The 20,027-nt window shown below is 37.5% G+C and overlaps 1 protein-coding gene across 4 annotated transcripts in view; it reads right to left on the bottom strand.

The window, feature by feature from the left end:
• Positions 1-37: 37 nt before the first annotated feature.
• Positions 38-20,027, bottom strand: part of KCNQ5 (potassium voltage-gated channel subfamily Q member 5) — a 285,418-nt gene continuing 265,428 nt past the window's right edge. For all 4 annotated transcript variants that reach the window (XM_051777722.1, XM_051777723.1, XM_051777725.1 and 1 more), the window contains 4 exons: positions 15,001-15,109; positions 6,876-7,007; positions 5,903-6,029; positions 38-5,551 (listed from right to left, as the gene is read on the bottom strand). In XM_051777722.1, the coding sequence (XP_051633682.1) occupies positions 4,610-5,551; positions 5,903-6,029; positions 6,876-7,007; positions 15,001-15,109 (1,310 nt within the window). In that variant the 3' untranslated portion in view covers positions 38-4,609. The remainder of the gene's footprint in view (positions 5,552-5,902; positions 6,030-6,875; positions 7,008-15,000; positions 15,110-20,027) is intronic.

Here is a 20,027-nt window from a genome sequence, read left to right as displayed (position 1 = left end):
CAATCTTTTATGTTAGGAATAAAATGAGTAAGCATGGTACTTTTCAAATCATTTTTATTAACAACAATATGGATTCAACTTTGTCAAGAATTTACAATTAACATTGTAATGTACTGGCTAATGTTGCAGTGTCAGTGGAAGCAGCCATCGTGCTTTCTAAGCCTGCTACAAAACTGTCTTTTGGCTTTCGAAGAAGTCAAAAATTCTTCCAATAGCAGATGATATTGGGTATGTCTGGAATTGTCCTGTGTGTGGCCACAACTGAATGAATGGCCACATTTACATCCAGATGAACGGACAGGAAAATATTGCATGATTCCACTGACATTGCAGGGGACAAGTCTTATTTCAAAAACTAATTAACCTTTTTAGACAGTGACAGGACGTCGTGTAATGTTGTAATCCACTTGAATTAAGTCAATTAACACACTTGGAAAAAAATGTGAAGCAGAAATATCTGGGACAAATTCTTTTCTGACCTGTATTTCATTCAAACCTAGTGAATCCAAAAGGATTGCATGACATATGAGTCAGGATAAAAGTTGGCCCAGAGAGGCAAGTTCATTTCTGGTATATGTGGGTTCAGTTCCTTTGAGGTCAGTGGAACTGAACCTGGTTATCCCAACGGAGGCAGAGCTTCACTCAGTTGGGCAGTGAATGCATTGAAGTCAGTGAAGCCATCCAAGGATGAATTTAGCCTCAGGTGTTTAAACCCTTTTTTCATTCCTTTGCTGTTATATTTTCCTGCTTGCTCCAATTTTCTGATTATTCTCTGTGCTTTTTAAAATTGTCCCTTCACTTCTTCCCTTTTTACATCAGTACTTTGTGCGTTACCTTTTATATAGTCAATGTGACATGGGTAAATTCAGCTAAGTATTAGTTTCCTCAGGAAATAACTGGAATATTACCATTTTCACTTTAAACAGATGCCCAACAAAATCAGGATTTGAATCTGAGTTCCCATTTCAAGAAAAATTCTTGAATTTCATAAAATGAATGAATTCCATAGAATTTTTGCTTGAGTAAGGATTGCAGGTCCCAATCCAGAAATACTACAGTACATCAGATGGTCTACTATACATCAGCCATTCAGCATGATTTGACTTATCACAAAAGCAGGTGAATTACTCATCACCATACTATAATGAGAGCAGTCACTCTAATAGGATTATCTCAAAAACATGGAACAACTGTGGGCACTGTGAATAAAAGTGTATGATCTTTGCAATCTCGAACCCTAGGCTAAAACATCATATTCATATTTAAATAAAAAGTATAGATAATATAAGCCAGGAGCAAATACAAATTCTTAAACAAATAATAGTCATCAAAACTATTCAGTTCTCCATTCAGGTAGAAGAACATGCTGATCAGAAAACAGTTATTTGGATAATGCTTAATTCCTGAAGCTTTTACTTAAGTTCGAATTCTCTCGTCCAACAATCCTCAAGTGGATTGTAAATCAGAAAAAAAATTGTCTTTTGTCCCGACTCATGAACACTTCTTATTAGCTGTCATGAGCTGGATTTTATAAAGCAGCTCAGAACAAGACTTGAAAAGCCAGACAGGCCCTTCTTTTGTGAAACTAATGAATGATTGTCAGTCTTGACACTGTCTTTCAAAGAGAGAGCATAGAAACAGGAAACTCCTCATGAGGAAATATAAGTAAAACTTATAAAAAATCCAAACAAACAATTCTTCCTCTTTAAAATTTCATATATTCACTACTCTTTCTATTTCCTATCAATATTATGTTAAAAAACCCTATATGATAAGACTTACAGCTGCAAAAATAATAATGATGAGCATAAAAGAAAACAAATTAGGATTTTAAACTATAATTTGAAAAGATATGATCTTCTAGATTTATTAGTACTTTGTAAAGATATTAACATTTTCATACATCATTTATAGAACTTACTCTTTTGTGCACAAAGTTGTATTAAATAAATTAACTTAAAATTAGAAGGACTCAGGCATGTCATTTAAGGCAAAAATACCAAGTTTCTGTGAGATAAATTATCAGCAAAACCCAAGGCCCTGTTTCTGTGTGGAATTGGTACAGGCAGGGGCAATGCTCAGTTATCCCATTGATGCAATGTGGTGCAATCATCTGCTTACATAGATGGAGGTGGAAAAGTGGTGTTCAATTCATGATGCCTTGATTTTTCAATCTCCTCAAGGAGGGGCAGGGAATTTCATTACAGGCACACAATTGCCATGTGCCCGATCTCTTTCTCCTTAACTGAACCCTAACTGCATATTTATGCTTAGGTCAGCAGGAGGCTTCATGTGAAAGGCAAGAAAGGCACCATAAAGAGTTAAGAAAAAGGAAAAGAAAATTAAAAAAAGATTGTAAGTTTTTAAATTTTCGATAGTTTAAACTTACAGATCTGTCCGGATAAACTGCAGACATTCAAATAAGTTAATAGTTAAGTGAACTGAGATGTGAAAAAAAATGTATTTATCCTCGCAAAATTACTGTTGTAATCAGGCTTTAGTATGATCAGATTGCAAGTAAAGAAAACAGGAAAGGCTGAACGTGGTAAATTATATGGCAAATCAGCAGTGAGGAAATTGTGCTTCAAGGTGTCTTTCAGGATTTAACAACTGAAGTTTGCTCCGGTGTAAGCCATGGAACACAGTGTACCGTCCGTGGACCCCATATAATGACACAATATATACACTCTACAGTTTGCATGTACTTTCACATAATAAAATTGTCATGTAACATCCAGGAATACTTCTTTAAAGGAAATATGGAAGCAGAAGTTACAATGAATTCATAGTAAACAGATCAGGTCCTTCACAATACAATCTATAGCATTTAGCCATGGTTAAGACTGGAGTGATGTTTTTGATGTACATAGTAAGTTCCCAGTGGGTCTGGGCCTTGAGAACACACTGCCCTGAGAGAGCTGGCACTGGCACCCCCATACATTCGGTATTCCTGGTGCTAGAGGGAAGCTGAGCCCAAACTGGGTTGTCTACAAGCCTGTGGTGCAGGTGGGGTGTAAATCTGAGAGGAGGTAACACACAGAAACTTCATTCAGCTGGGAAAGGCTGCTTAGGCTGCACAACGGTTCTCCCAATAGGAAAGCATTGTTGGGGATGTGCAGAGAGGCACTAACACTGCTCCTGCATCTCAACAGAAGTGAAGTGTAGGTTAGGGTAAAAAAAAAAAAGAGGATGTATCAGGCAGGAATGCTCAGTTTGATGTAGGCTTTGAATCTGAAAACTTGGGTATTCAGAGGAAGGAGTCTGAAAGCTCTGTCTTGGAAAGTTCACAAAAAAATGACTGCCATTGGGACACAGTGTTAAGACCTAAGAGTGTTACCACTTTCCCTCTCTCTCCTCATCACCTTTTATTAAAAAAGCAACAAACCCTTGCCTTAATTTTTTTTTTTTTTCAGTTAAGGCGATCTTATCTACTTCTATTTTAATTTCTGATTGCCTATGTGGCTTTTTTTTCAAAATAGCACTCATTATCTGTGGAGGAAAAAAAAAGTAACTTTTCCCCTCTTTACCTTCCTTGTTTTATGGGATAATTTCCCTTCCTGCCTATCTAAATCTGTGTTATTATTTATTTCCACATTGATTGTGTTGTCTTTCTCTCTCCTCTGTTCTGTCCTCTTTAGTTTTACTTTGTATTTCAGTTCCTTGTTTTCCTTCCTTTCTCAGCCTTATGAAGTGCTGTCATAGTATCAGATTGGGACTGCAAGGAAAATTGCCAAATTTCCACAGAAGGAAATATTGCTTCTAACATGAAGGCAGCACCTGCTTCCTTCCCTCACCTACTGCTGCCAAAATGGTTCAGATTCACAAGACAGCTTCTCAATGAGACTGGGAGGAGCGATTCCCCTGAATTCTCAGTGTAGCCACCTGCATTATCCCCTTCTGAGGCCAGCCCCAATCCTTAAAATACAAACTTTTTGTAGCAAAATAGTTTTCTTTTTATGAAGAACAATGTGATAGTGGTGTGTCAGGTGCTTCTGCCACAGCACTAAATCACCAAAAATTGGATGAATGTTAAGCTATTGTTTTTCAGAGCTAAAAATAACTGATTAATGATGAGCAAATATGTGTATCTTGCAACTGGCAGCCATTTCTAACCCCGCATTTCTAGCCATATTACTGATTTCCTTGGTACCTTGCTAGCAGCTGTAGATAATTTTTTTGTTGTAAACATAAACTATCATCTAAATCAGGACATTATATATATATATTTAATTAGTTCAGAAGCAAAGTGCTTTAAACCTTACAATTTTTACTTCTGCCCTGTAGCGACGGCACTATGTCTAAATGCTCAGATTTTTGATTTTTTTTTTCTTTTTGATACATCCTGCAGCATTAGCTTTGTAGGCAACTCATTATTTAAACCTACCGTACTTCATCAAAGGTTGCCATACTGTAGGTGTAAATTTGGACGCTAGCCATCACTTAAACATGCATTTTCATGCAGCTAGGAAATATGGGCTCATTCAACTGCTTTGCAGATTCATCCTGATTTTTGTGATTTTATCTTATTAAAAAGGCTTTCAAAACAGTTCATGCTATGATATGTATGACTAGAGGAATGAACCAGCCAATGAAGAAAGCCAGCAAGCTGTTATTTAAGTTTGACATGGAGCAGATTGAGTGCTTCTGTACCATCCCCTGGCTTGCAGATGCTTTGAGATGACCTTGATATTCCAGTCCTTAGAGAGTCAGCAGAGAGAGTTGTTTCCACTAATGGGTGTGAGATGGCTTCAGTAGTCTCTGTTCCTGCCTCTGTCTCCAACTCTTCATCAGTTATAAATAATTTTGACTCCCTCCATTTGGAGTATACGTCTTGGCTACCTCTGGAACCACTGGAGTCACTGCCAGCAATCTGTATATTCAGTTCTTCTGTAGACTGTATAAGATTTTGTACAGATAAAGATTTTCCTAAGTCCATTTGCACCACAGGTTTAACTGAGAGCAAAGGTTCCCCCTCTGTATCCAGACTTTTTCTCCACGTGAGATCCTTTGTTGCACTGGGCTGTGCAACTTGTCCATTATCCTTTGATGCAACAAGGCAGGCGGTGACATTGGAAATATTTTCCTGTGTGGTTACAGGAATAATATGAACAGGCTCAGGCTTATTGATATGCTTCATTGATGAGAAAGGTGGTATTTGTAATGTTGTCGGAGTTGCTGGCTTGGTTGCCTGGTTTATTTGGTTTGATGTATTATTAACTGTTGCAGGTCCATCATTTGGCACTTGTGTTGCTTGACTATGCATAGCTGGACTGAAAGCATAGTAAGCCTGAGTGCTAAATTCATTTGGTGTCAGTATAAGCTGTAGGCCACGAGGCAGATTGGCACTAGCTGATCTGGATACACATCCACTAATTTGTGCAGAATTAGATAAATCTTTGCTGTCTGATGGACTCTGATAATCAGAAGTCTGCTCACATTCAAAAGCTGGCATTTGAAATGAAGCCAAAGTGAGCGCAGATGCAGATCCTTTTCGCAAAACTTGTTGATAAATATCTAATAGACAGTCCAATTTTGACTCAATGGATTGTACCTATAGAAAGAGAGGAAAAGGTTGACATTAGTAGCAAATACTAATTTAAAATGTTTGGAACCCAAGCAAAGAGATAATGTGACTGCTGAAGAGAAAAATGAAGAGGTCTTGGTGTATGTTACTGACCCTTGAAAAAGAACGTCAAAAGCCATGTACATTTTTCACAAGCAAGGTTATAAAAGGGACAAAAAGGTTAAGGTAATACGGTCCATATAAACTTTACTTCAACATATAAATGAAGCAGATATTAAGAACAAATATTTTACCTGTTCAGCTTTTGAAACTGGCAATGAAGTACTGAATAGGCATGAGCAATAAAGCAAGACCAAGCAACACAGATAATCACTCTACCTGTTTCTCCACTTTGACTACCCGCCCTAACATACTGAGGTCATCAGTTGTCTCATTCTCTGCAGGATTCTTTTCTCTGGTTCTTTTATCTGCTGTGATTTGTCCTTTCCCAAGAATTTGGTCAACACTGTAAGAGAAATCAAAAGCTGCTGCAATTCCTGAAACCAGTGATGATATGGAAGTGTTTGCTATATCCATACATTAAAAATGAAAATCACAGTACTTCAAAAAAGAGTTTGAAAAAGAAGACAAACATAATTTTATTAATTAAAGGAAAAAAACCCAAAAGGAATGAATTTTGAGCATTTGAGGCTGCTTTTCTTTTTTGTTGGCACTAAACAGGGGCCAGAACTTAGCCATCATCTGGGAGAGCCAAGGCTAGACTTGCTGAAAGGGGGAGGGAAGAGGTGGCCTCTCCAGCAGCCTGATGTTGTGGAGGAACAGACATACCAGTGCCACCCTCAGCTTTCCCATCCTAACAACAGCCTCCAGTCCTGGAGGAATTATGAGTTTGAAGCAGGAATCTCAACCCCGATACTGATAATGGTAAATATGATAAAATGTTGTGGGTTTTTTTTTTCTTAATTACTATTGCCAGGAATCTATAGCACAAAACCTACATAAATACTACATTACCAGTAGTTCCCAATTTCTTTTATGTGAAAAGAGAAGACCTCGAGTGGGAGAAAAGCATATATCTTCCTCATCCTTTTGGCAGCCTCCTGACTAAATTCCTTGTTTGCAAATGCGCTTTACAGATAAAGGATTACCTTTTCTATTGTTCAGACTTCCATTTTCTGAGGACAGTTTAGATACAAGTTTTTTGGTCTGGTTTTGCCCACAATTACATTTCTGGCTCAGCTGTGTTCACGGAAAGAGAGGCTGTGTAACACAGAAATGTTGAACTTTGCCAATATACAGTGTGCAGTGAATGACATTAGATGCTTATGCATAGGACTAATTCTTTCCTTACCGTGACTGAAGACTCTTAATCCTGCATAACATGTCTAGATGACCTGCTGAATACTGTTCAATGACATCTTTGACATCATATGGGCGAAGTGTTTCCTTAAACTTTCTCTTTGCGACATGAAATTTCATAATTCTGTGGGTAAAAAGCATTTCACAGATTAATTTTCAACAGTTGTGAAACAATATGATATATTTCACTGACAAAATTTGATAGCTATTTTTTAAATGGAAGGTATTTTAATACAGCTTTTACACAATTGTTTTTGTAAGTAAAAATGTGCAAGTACAAATGCACTTGTACAAATGTGCTGTAGCTATCCCTTTGAATTGCTGTTTAAGAAAGTTCAAGTAATACTATTTTAACAACTGCAGAGCATGTTTAATATATCAGTATATACCTGTTTGGTTTTTATATGTTAGGTGGCTAATATGAAATATACTGAACTATATGCCTAACTTAAAACTGGGATTAGTTCCACTGACTAGAGCGGGATATCCTGTAAGCTACATTTGTGCTTACGCTACTTCTTTTCTTTAAAGAGAAAATCTTTTCTCTATAAAGAAAAGAGTTCTCTAATGAGTGGATTACACAAGCATAGCTAATAGTATTCTCTTATTCATTTTAAGTTCTTGCTCTCTACTTTGGTAAAAAAAAAAATAATTTTATGCACCCATTTCATTCTTCATCAGTTTTTATTTTTTAACTGACATTCAGGCCTAAGAATTTGTTTTTAATTTATTTGTCTGATTTAAGATCAAATTTTGCAGAAGTTTTTACATTTGTTCCCTACTGCAATATATTGAAATTGTTGCTTCATTAGCATTTATGATTTTTTCATGAATTTTACTGCAGAATACTAAGTTTCAGATAACAGTAAATATCCAAAATTGATGAATGGCATTTTTTTTAATGTGAGAATTTCACAAGTTTATGTGATTTGTGATATGTGAGCATGTGATGTCCACTGAGTAGCTCTTCTTAGAATGAAAAGCTTGATATTAAATTGTAAATTTTAAATAATAGAAATGACAAATTCGGAAAGTAAATGTCAGCGAGATTATTTTCCAGGTTAGCTGGTAAAACCTGAAGTTTTCCTTGGTTTACATAAGAACTGGAGAAGAGAGGAGTTCTATGCAAGAACTAGGAGAGAAGCCAAGGCATCAGGTGTGTTAGCTATTCTGGTCTGTGCTACAGAGCTTATGAATTCCCATTAGAGCCAAACTGCTGATATTTGCTATCTATTGCAATTAAAAAAGCAGAGACAGTAAATTGGTATCCTATTTCAAATGCCAATAGTTCATGCTAATATATTCCCTTTGTGCTAATTATAAAATGTATTTGGCAGATGTAAGACAACAAATTGTAATAAAAATCAAAACATGGCTCTCACTCTCTGATAAAAATAGATTAGTAATGTTTTAGTTTTTAGAAAAAAACATACTTCATGTAGTTAGGAGAGACATTATGATAATAGGTATGTAGAGTTTGATAGTATAGAGTGATCCTCTACTGATTTTTAATCATACATAAATATTCTTTCAAATAATGTCAGCCTTTTCTCACAGTGCTTAGACTGTTGATATTTCCCATTCTGGTAACTTTCAGTTAAAAATTGAAATTGTTTGTCACTTGTATAGAGCTTGAACTACGATTCTGATAATAGAAATTAAAAATGGAAAAGGCCTTTTAGGAGTAGTTCATCACCTTGACAGTTCAGGACTGATCTCCATGCGGTTTTAAATATATCAGGTGATGCACTTTCCTCTTTTTGCATTGCCAGCTGGTTCAACAGACCAATGGCCTTTGGCATCTTTTGTAGTCTGAAGGCCTCTGAAGCTGGGATGAACCTGGGATGCCAATTTTATTTTCTTTTAGCTGTCAAATGATGCCAAGATGTTCAGTTCATAAGACCCTGACAACCCAATCTTCTGGAATCTAGTTCTTTATTTAGGTTACAAAGAATAAATGATGTAGCTGACATACAAGACTGTATCATAATTTTGTTGTTGTTATTATGTTTTTGTGGCCACAATTTTTTCCCTCATGCTCTTGATACAGTAAAACTATGAAACTCTATTAGAAAAGCAGAGCCATAATTGAACAAAACTGAATTTACCACAACTGGGTGATTTTACAAGAGAAGAGCCAGAAGACTAATTTTTATTAACAGCTATGGAAACTTTTTAATCTGCGTGCACAGAAGTCTTCATTACTGCTTTGCAGCTTTGTAACACTTTGTTTTTGCTAATCAAGGCAGTTTGTTCATAATATTCAGTATTCAAACACAGAATTGAAAGCATCACAGCTATATCAGTGAGGTGTAACTATACTATTTCTGGTTTAGGTATTAGCTCATGTGATTCCATCTTAATTAACTTAAGCAGTGTTTGGAACAAACCTATATTGCTTACTTCTTTTTCTTCAAATATACAAAACTTTACATAAACTGTGCAAAAAAACCCTGAAGTGTTATAAAAGACTGGCATTTTAAACCCCTGCAAGTTAATTAAGAAAAAACCCTGGATTCTTTCAGTGATGGAGCCTAGCAACTGCTTTGCAGTTATTAAATTTGGATGAATTTCCATAGTTATTTACTGTCAGTTTTTAAAACTCAGTTGGCTTCCTATATCTTGAAATAACTATGTGATTGGCTGTAATTGTAATCTTTACTGTGGGGATGGTGAAGCACTAGAACAGGTTGCCCAGAGAAGCTATGGATGCTCTATCCCTGGAAGTGTTCAAGGCCAGGCTGGATGGGGCTTTGAGCAACTTGGTCTAGCAGGATGTGTCCCTGCCCTTGGCAGGGGCGTTGGAACTAGATGGTCTTGAAGATCCCTTCCAACTAACTCAAGCCATTCTATGATTCTATGGTTCTATATGCTTGAACACCCATCTCAATAGATTATTATAATTTTGTAGAGTGTATGTTCCTGTGGGATAAAAACGAAGGGCTCAGTTTAGCAGGCACAGGCGGGTAACCTACCCCTACAAAGAGGAGAAAATGAGCACAAAGTTATGCATACTCAAATTATTTGGAGCAGCAGCCCTTAGGACAGGAGGGACAGGGCAAACGAGCCCGGGTTGTCATTTCCGGCGGTGCCACCAGGGGGCAAACAAGACCCGTCATATACCGAGCGGAGCCGCCACTGACTGCACGGAACTGCTGGTACTGATCTGGCAGCGGTGACTGAAAGTAGGAATCAACCCCGAACAACAAAGCCCCGTAGTCCGCATGACTTTTTAAAACATTGTTTGCATGTTTAAATCGCTGTATGACATGTAGTGCGGTGATGTTTTGTAACTCAAATCTAATGTGATAGACAATACATGTTTGTAAACCCACCCAAATCACAAGGACGACAATTTTCTGGTAAGAATTAGCCAAAAAAAGTAGCTTGTTTCAGTGATGTATCCAGAGGAAAGAAGAAAAAAAAGGCAGACCAATACGTAAAAGTGCTTTGTCTAGAATTAGTGTCTAAACCACAGGTCTCACTAATCTTATCTTGTACCCTGATAATTTGTGGAAAGTTACAGGTCCAATACCAAATGTTGTCTTATTGACTCCAGCAGCAAAAAGCAGCTCCCATTTCATTTCTCGGTTCTCAAATGCAGGATCAGCACTGCTCTAAAGTTACAGTGTTTTCTGTAAATGCAGGTTGCATACCTTCTATGGCATTCACTGCATTTTTGTTTCCATTCATGTTGACCCTTCCATTATTAAAAGCTATTCTGTCTGTCATTTAGTGAACTTTGCTGAGACAGGCACCAAGTTAGAACATTCCTAATCCTCTGTGCAGCCCTTTCATACTCATGTTATTAGTTTTAAACGTGTGTCTTGTCAGTCTTGTCACTGTCTCAGAAAGAAACAGTTTCATTCTACTGGGATTCAGGTAGAATCATACCTAGTTACTGCCTTGAATATTAAAAGACAGGTAGGTTGTTTTACCCATAGCCAGATGAGGTGACCACATGAGGTTGTTTGCTCACCTACTCCATCAGGAAAGCAGGTGCAAAGAGATCTAGCTGTGGTGGTTCCTCTGTCTCTCTATCCTTACCTTGCCAAATAACCCTTTGTCATGGTAAAACTGCAATGTGCAGAAGAGATCAGGATCCAGTATAGAGATGCCAACAGACAAACATGCTTGAGAGACAGTTCTACTACTTGTGGGGTGAATGAGTAAAAATTACCTCCTCTCTCAGGTCTTGACCTGGCTAATCCATTCCCTAGAGGCAAAGATATTGTTTTTTCCCAAGCATGGTGCTGTCCTAGCCAAAGACATATCTAAGAGTCTTTCCTAGGCTCTGAAGAGCATCTGGGCAGAAAATATACATTTGTATATCTTGTGTTTGGTTTTAAAAGAAAAAGGGGATTCTGAAACATCACACTGAACAAATTCATAGTGGCTGCTAAAAATACATTTTATAGGTGTTTGAGAAACATTGCAATGACTGAACATAAATGGTAAATTATGTTTTTCGTCTTTGTCTATTAAATATGTATGACTATTCAACTATACATCTTATCAGCTCAAGAACTCTCAAGTTTCATTATGTTTAGCCACATTTATTATTTTTTTTATTAACAACAAATGAAAACATATCTTTGCAATCACTAAAGAGAGAAAAAACCTATTACGTCAATACGTTCATCTTCCTGCCATTGCAGTTATTTCTGCTGCATATTTATTTATGCTTCTCAAATCTTATTTTATATTCCGTAAATAGTGAAGTAATTCCATGATTTCCATTGTGGAGTGTATTACAGAATTGCGTGCCTCTTGCTGTGGAAAATGATCAGAGATATCACAATATATGGAAACAAGGTATCCTCATCTTCCTTTTAGTCTCTTTTATACACGTTCATCATTCTGAACTAACAGAGTTGGAAAATTTAATGGGTTTTGTTAAGCTCCTGGAACTCTGCAGGATATTAGTGGCTTTTTGTTCACGACAAGACTGGGGACAGTTGAATAGTGCTACAAAACCTGTTGGCACAAAGGCTCAGTGTCCTGCTAGCAGAAACTGCTTTGTGCACTGCTGTGATCCCAGCCAGAGGCTGCAGAGGAGTAGGACTGGTCCTGCTCTGGCTCAAGGCATGCTGTGGAGCACATAATCTTTCACCACACTACCCATTTGTTCCCTACTTACCCAACACTTAAAATGCATTGAGCAGCTTTTCCTTACTTTCCCTACTCCTTCAGTTGATATTGCCTCACATAGAGCTTGTATTAAGGGGGATGGAGGAGGCAGCACAGGAGATGAAAGACTCACCTTAGGGGGCTTTGAGAGCAGGTTGACAGCTTAACATGTTACCAGACAGGTCTGCCTTAAGGGTCTTAGTAGGACTGGTTAAGAGTCCTATCTTTTTTGGAAAGGACCAAAATGGTAATAACTTTGTCAGGGAAGGATTATTTTCTCTGTCGTCTGTTTTGACCATTTCAAAATGAAAGTTTGGGCATTTGTTTATTTAAAATCAAGAAGTTGTTTTGAACAATAAAGTAGTCCTGGAGAAAATGTAAGTAAACAGGGTCAAAACTGAAGCAGTACGCTTTGAAATTATTAAAATTAAAGACTATAAATAAACCAGTTTTTGTCTTTTGCTATTTTGAGGCTGTCCAACCTGAGAGTAAGCAGTATATTTTAGGCTCCTTTCACAGAAAAAAACCCAAGCTCAAATCATTTGATTCCAAAACTGAGAGAGGACCTACCTCTGTAAACCCACAGGCATGAATTAATTTGGCTAATTTAATTTCCTCCCCAAAACAAAAGGGCCATTTGTGTAATTGTAAAACAATTTATACCCATCTCTAAGCAGTGAAAAATAATCATTTTCCTTTATTACAATTTTTCAAGTTGATGTATCAAGAATGGATTCAATTTTCTGTGTTTATATATGGGGTCTTTTCAAAGTGTTTCATGAAGCTATGCAAGTGCCTTCTTGTCTTCACCTGCTTCTGTACACCAGCATAAAGGGAAAAACAGCCTTCACCCTCCCCCATTGCCTTTGCAATTTAAAGCCGTTTCTAAAAACAAACTTCAAAATGAGGCACAAAGTTTCCATATAGGCAGATGTTATCATCTTGAAATTCTACAGTTACTATACAGAGTCTCAGATCCTTCTTCAGATGTTGCATAGATCCCAGGTAACAGATACTCTGAATAATCAGAAAGAGGTGTATCAGATACCTGATGAACTGAATTATCAGTCTCTTAATTTTGAGAGATTAAAGTGTAGCATTTAACAGAAGTCTGAAGATCATGGCATGTTACTGCTTTACACATGTCAAAAAAAGGTATGTTTCTGAAGCAAGATGCATGTGCCGCTTGTAATCTAGTGAAATGCTAACATTTGGAAGGAGGTGGGAGAGAATCATGGCTAATTGATATCGAGTGGAGATTCTTATTCTCAGCCTCAGTGTTGAAATTAGTTGCTTTTCTGGTAAGCCAACCATGCAGAGAACAGTTGGAGATAATCTAAAAAATTAATTCTCATTAGTTAAGTGGTGCATGAATGAAACAATCAAATTCTTGCATCTTTGCTCTTCTTATTAGAACAATTCTGTGAATGGCACTGTGGAGAAAATTTGCCAGCTATGTACTTCATGTTTGGTTACTTTCCATTTGAACTGATAATGACCAAGAGAAACAAGCAAAAATGCAGATTGAACAATTCAGTGGCACCTTAGAAAACAAGCTTCAAGGAATTTGGATCATATTAAGAATGAGATGATCAGTGATATTGCTTGCCTGTATAATTATCAAGGTGCAAGAGCCAAGAGTCAACCAGTCTGTTTAAAATGCAGCATCACAGACAAGAATCTTTGGCACTAAAGTCAACGGACTGTGCTGATTGTTCCTAATTTGAGCATTTTCCATTTGAGGGAATAGGCTTGCCTTGTAGGTGGGTGTCCACTGTGTAGAAGGATTTCTGTCACCTGCTGAAACATTTCTGGCAAGAGACGGTTCTCATCGGTGACATTTGAGTTGCCAGTTGCAGTGGCTGTGGGCACGGGCCTGGTATCTGACACGTTCTGTGAGGTCATTTCCAGGAAGGTTGGAAAAATTGTTGGAAAAGATGTCTGCAATTTATCTGTCAAGCTCTCTGTGCTAGTAGAAAAGTTTTAGAAACAGCCTTACTCAGTGTCTGTCTTCATTTTAATCAGCGGAAAAAGGGGAAGGAAATACAAGTAGCCCATAGGCTATCACTGTATGAAATTTACTGATAAAAACCTTGAGGGTTTTTTTGCTATGGTGCTGAGAAGACTCAGGCAAGAGTTGCCCTGCAGGAAAACATAATCTTTTTGTAGGTTTTTGCAGAAATTCCTTTTGGCTGCTGCCTGTCTGCCTGCCTGCCTGCCTGCCTGCAAGAAGGGTGCTGGACACTGATGTAGCTGTGATGGAGTGACTGGGGTCACTCCCAGGAATAACCTGCTTAAACTCTCCTTGCTTGTTGTTGTACATTTTATGGTGGTGATTTTACCTGTCAGAATTTGCACTTCAAAATATTCTGGAACGTGTAGAGCCTTGGCATTCTCAAGAGTGTGAATGCTAAATTTAAACTTTCAATACAGGTAATTTTATAAGTTCCAATGTAGTTTGCTGCTTTCTTGGAAAATAAGGAGACTATCAGTTTTAAATTATTTGGGTTATATTTAGTTCAGTAGATAGTGGTAGGCAAGGCTTTGCACAACTGAATGAATGTAATTATTCTGCTCTTACCAGAAGAAATTTGCAATAGAAGTCTTATGACAGTTTCAGGAATATGGAAATGAAATACAGCCCGACACTTTTAAAGGAAATAACTTTTCCAGGCAAGGTGATACACATTCAGTAAAATTACATCAAACTGTATTTGGATTGCAGGAAATATAATGGAAATTATATCAATTACTCTCTTTCTTTTCTGTGTAAAATCATATAACACTTTTAGATATTGAAAAGCTGATAACAGAACCTATAAAATATTTTAATTTAACTAAAATACTGATAAAAAGGAAGCATAGTATATTAGCATTAGCTACGTAATAAGTTTAACTAACAATCATTTTATGAACTGACATGCAGTTTATTAGTATCATAACCAAAGGAATCTCAAATATTTATTAACTCAGTATTTTTTACTCACCTGATTGCTCTGATGACAGTTTTAAGAGCGGGGGTGAGATCTTCTACTGACACGTCACACTGGCACCCTTTGTCATCATAAACATCATCTGTTCCAAGACTTGTGTCAGCTGCAAAATACAAGAGCAGACTGAACAAGATGCATTTAAAAATCTCTTCCTTAGTGTTTTTGAACAGCTTGCGCGGTGGTTCTGGAAAAATAAAGACTACAAATCAAGTATGACAGAGCTTCATCAGTTTGCAAACTGTATAATGCACCTGTGTGTGCCTGCTTGTGTCATAAACGCCTGGGTAGTCCCAGTGTAAATAGTGTAAAAGTTAGAAGGAAGAATTCCCTGTTATTTTTTAAATAAATAATATTTGAGTACCATGATGTCTATTCCTGATGTCCCATGGTTTTTCATCACATTCTCTGTCGTACAAGAAAAAGATGGTGAGCTAACAGATGTAATGGCAGAATCAGAAGACCCTGAAGTTTTATCGTTGCTGTGTTACCACTGTGGATCAACTTGACATTGAGGACAAAGGAGAAGATCCATTTCATTTAATAAGGAGGTGGTGGAATGATCCGACATTTTATTACAGGTGAAAATAAACAAAGCACCTTTTTACCTGCCAATTGTACCTGAATACGCAAATAAAACAGGTACTGATGCATGACCAAGAGGCTTACAAACTTAAAATGTGCTGGAATGCAAATGGAGCAAGAAGGGCAGGGTCACAGATGCCCATACATCATATATGTTTTGAAGGTACATGAAGTACAGGAAAATTCTTGAGGGTAGGTATTTTTTTGTCCCAAATAATCTTTCTTCAACTGCATAAAGTCCAAGTGCCCAGGTGAAGAATTTCACTTAAGGCCAGTGTATTTCATCGTATAAATGTCTCTGCTTCATGAGGAAGAGAGTGTAAAATGAAAGAATGACATGAAACACAGAAAAAGAAGATGGGATTCAGTAACCCTCAGTAAGAGAGGAGATTTCTTCCCAGTTCTATGTCCTTGCCTACATTCATGCTGTTATTTAAAACATACATTTAGTCATTCAGAAACACTTCAAGTAAACCATTTCAGGGGCTTCTATTAGCAGACTTAAAGCACAGTCAGACACAAATGATTAGAGGACATTTTTTCAAGTTCCTTTTTCAGGGAAACTGCAAATTAAAGATGAAAAATATTATTTGTCAGGCAGAAGTGCCTGAAAATTTCATGGTACCCTCTAAATCTAATAGGAATGCTATCTTGGCATGAACAGCATTGTACAGCATTTTCAGGAACTGGTATTGCTGCATTGTTTTCTTCACAGATTTAATGTTCAGGCATACTATTTTTTTTTTTAAATGACTCTGAGTCGTTCATTACTCTTGGGAACTGGTACTTTTATAAGGAACATCTGTAGCTTTGAAGAACAGGTGATTCTATCTTTCGCAGATCAGTTTAATAAAGAAGGATGGCTTATCACCACGTAGATAATATGTTTAAGTCAACATGAAAAAATCAAATGTGACCACAAAAAATTAATTTTTAAATTGTAAAAGTGTAATAGTAAAAGTAGAATATCTTCATACAAAACTTTGAAATCTCTCCTTCCATGCTATTACTATAAGTCATGCCTACAATGATGTCAGGAGTGCTTTTTCTGTGCACTTTTTCATGAGCTTTCCTACTGGCTTATCTTATTGATAAAATATACATCTCTCCACCTATCCTGCCTCAATAACACATGGATCCCTGCCCAGAAATGTGACTAGCTAAAATAAACTATGCAATTAGTTTGATAGGTATATACACTACCTAAACTCCCCCCTCAGAACGTGTTAAGTATTCCACAACACTAACTTTCCAGGTGTCACATCTGATCAGCCTCTCCAGTTACCTCTTCCAGTGTGGAAATCTCCCACCTCATTTATAAGTACCATATTAAAAACAGAGCTTTTTATGCTACTGGTGTTTCCAGTGCCTCTCTAAGGTTTGAATCTATTCTGTTATGCCAGTATAAGTTAGGAAAAATTCTGCTAAGAACATAAGAGCTATAACCAAGTAAACCCAGTGAAACAGGAGATTCCAACTTGAAAGTTTAAAATAAACATGTTTCTGAATGGTTGTCTCACTGCCAAGTACAGTGTCATTAATAAAAGGGCTTCCTTAACATGGTATATCTTTGCAGAACTGTTTTGAGAACAGTATGGTGCAATTATTGCTCCCTTGGGAATACAAAAGTCAGCAAAATTTTTAGACAGATGCTGGAAAATTCTTATAAATTTAAGCCAGTTTTAAGAAGAGATGCTGCTCCTAATAAATCACCTTTTTTCTTTTTAATAGTCCACTGATATGAATTTCCCTAATTATGGCAGACACTCAATACCACATGTCAATAAAACTTGTAAAAACCTATAAACCTTGTTTGATTTGTATGGGAAACAGTCATGTTTCTTTAGAACACTGAGTAGACCTGGGAAAAAGTTTGGGAAATGCATAGTAGCAATTTGGAGAAAAAAATCCAGCTTAAAACACCACTGAAATCAAAGTTCACATTCTGATGAATTTTTCCAGTGGAAGCTCATGTTGTGTACCACATAGTTACGAGGTGAGATGTACTTGTATCCCTTCTGTCCCTCTTGAGTTCATCCTTGAGGTCAGGGTTGAGTTGGGGTCAGTTTGTCTGCTTTAGCAGCTCCAGCTGTTCAAATCCCTGCCAGTTCCCAGATGGGGCTAAGCTACATCCTCCAAGCTGCTGTCTGTTCCCAGAAAAAGCCCTCCCCAAGCACTAACAGGGCAGGTAGGTGCCCCAGTGCCATCTCACGTCTAACCCTGCACACGTCTACTTCTTCGTCCTTCCCCATGCCCCTTGTCTGTGTCTCCTGCTCTCCATTGGGGTGGCTGTGCATGGTCCATGTGGGTTCCACAAGGAACTTTGGGCAGCAGCTGCTCTGCATGAGCATGGCTGCTCTTCCAGGCCTTCCGAAGGTTAGCCTTGGTCCCTCTTTTTCTCGAGGAACCTCTACCACTAGCTAAGCAGGGCTTTCAGGTCTGTTGTTTAGGCAGCTTATGAATATCGTCTCAATGATGGTCAAAGCGTCTCAACACACAGTTAGACAAACCCCTGCAAGTCTCTGTAAGAAGGCCTGTCAGTCCATTTGACAATCCAGAAACAATTCCAACTTTCTAATACCAGCATATTTACAATTCAGTATGTGTTTTGATCCTAAACAAAGTGTTTATTTCACAACTGATGAGGCATCCACCATTGTCTTACAATCTTTGACATTATTTACCTTGAGCTACAGTCTGATCTTTGCTGCTTTTTAATTTCTTCCTCTTTCTTCCTGAAGATCAGTCTTTGATTTAATCATGCAGCAAAGTAGCAATTATCAAGACATAGAAGAGGTATGCACAAGGTAGTAAAATTGTCTTGATATTTCCCTGTTTGTCACAGTGTTTATTCATTCTTTGTGCAAACTCTAGTCATTAATGATCACCCCAAATGAACAGGCAAAAAAATTACACTGTTCTGAAATATTATATGTCACCAACAGAAAATTTAGAAGTTTGTAGCTGCATTTCATATAGCTCTGTGCACAAGTTATGCACAAGGCTTGGATTATTACCTTTGTAAACATCATGTGTCCTTTCTTAGAAGTGTTTTCTGGTGTTTAATAAAATGCTTTGGCATTGGCAAAACTTTGACACTGCTCTGATCACTCTCATAGCTCCTTGCTTTCACTCACAGTAACATTCAAGTAATTATCTACCTGTTTAACAGAATCAAAAAGATTTTGTACTCTTTGTTTTCTGGGAACAGCCATATGCTAGCAACAGCAATCCAGCATTGGTAAGTGTGTGTGCTGACACCATGGATAGTTCTATGGAAGTACTTCTCACATAGTGACCGGTATGGTGATTCCAACACAAACCTTTTTACTTGCTTTTTGGAAGCCTTCAGAAGCACTTGGATCTTACTCTGATTGAATAGGATGTAGTTAGAGCTCTTCACATGGTGATTTAAATAATTCTGCTGAGGCTGAGAACCCGCCTTCTAGATATGGCAAAACCTAAATAGGTGCCTGAAGTTGGTAGCTTCCATGTGACTCCCATTCATTCATGTTACAACACAGTGTTGTGTTGACTTGGTTAAAAAACCACAGATTTGGAAAAAAAAAATCTGATTTTTATTGTAACACGTGACTCAAGGTGAAAAATGGATGGTGGTCTAGTTTTCACAGGTTCTGAGTTAGATCCAGCAATAGGCTTTATCTATCATTCAAAATCCAGAGTTTGACTTGGGAACTGATGTCCAAGCAATTAATAATGCAGCTCCACAGCCTGTTCTCCACCCTGTTCAACAAACCTCATTCAAGTGCAGAGCTGCTCTGGCTGCCCAGGGCAGCAGTGCAAGGCACCCCAATGTGACACACTCATCTTGACACTTGTTTTCTGAATGAGTAGTCAGAAAGAAAACAAGTGGATAGTTCAATGCATCTAACTTCTGGGCAAGTAAAGTTAGGCATAAATTCAAAGCTTTTTGAGAACAGATTGTCCCCATGGGAGTTGTTGATGCATAGGTCAGCTGCAGCAGGGGTGCGCAGGCATCTGCTTTAGACTCCAAACTGCCTTACTCTTACATGGCTACTGAGCTCAGATGACCCCCCTTGCTCAAGAAGCAATGCTGGCAGCTTAATACTCTTGTTATTCTGTTCTTTCAGCCCCCTTTGCAAGCAAATAGAGCCTCTGCTCTGCTACTCTACATAATGCCTAGGATGTTTACAAGGTAGGTGTATTTCACTCAATTTTATCTTGCCTTTGAAGTACTTTTCTTCACACTGAGCATATACTGTGGTGAGTTAAGGATTTAGCCTATGTTCTCTAAAATATGGAGATATGCTGTACATATTTTTTAGTATTACCACAATTGCTATAAGGCATCAAATGTTTCACAAAATCTCTCTTTTTTTCCCCTCAAAAATTATTCTAAGTACAAACATCTTCATAGTTTATGTTCATATAATTCATGCAGTTTCCCTTTATCAAAA

This window comes from Manacus candei, unplaced genomic scaffold, assembly GCF_025592945.1.
Source record: "Manacus candei isolate 608988 ecotype Guabito, Panama unplaced genomic scaffold, ASM2559294v1 h1tg000011l, whole genome shotgun sequence".
NCBI lineage: Eukaryota > Metazoa > Chordata > Aves > Passeriformes > Pipridae > Manacus > Manacus candei.
The sequence above is the reverse complement of the archived record's forward strand: the minus strand, read 5'-3'. Positions and strand labels throughout refer to the sequence as shown.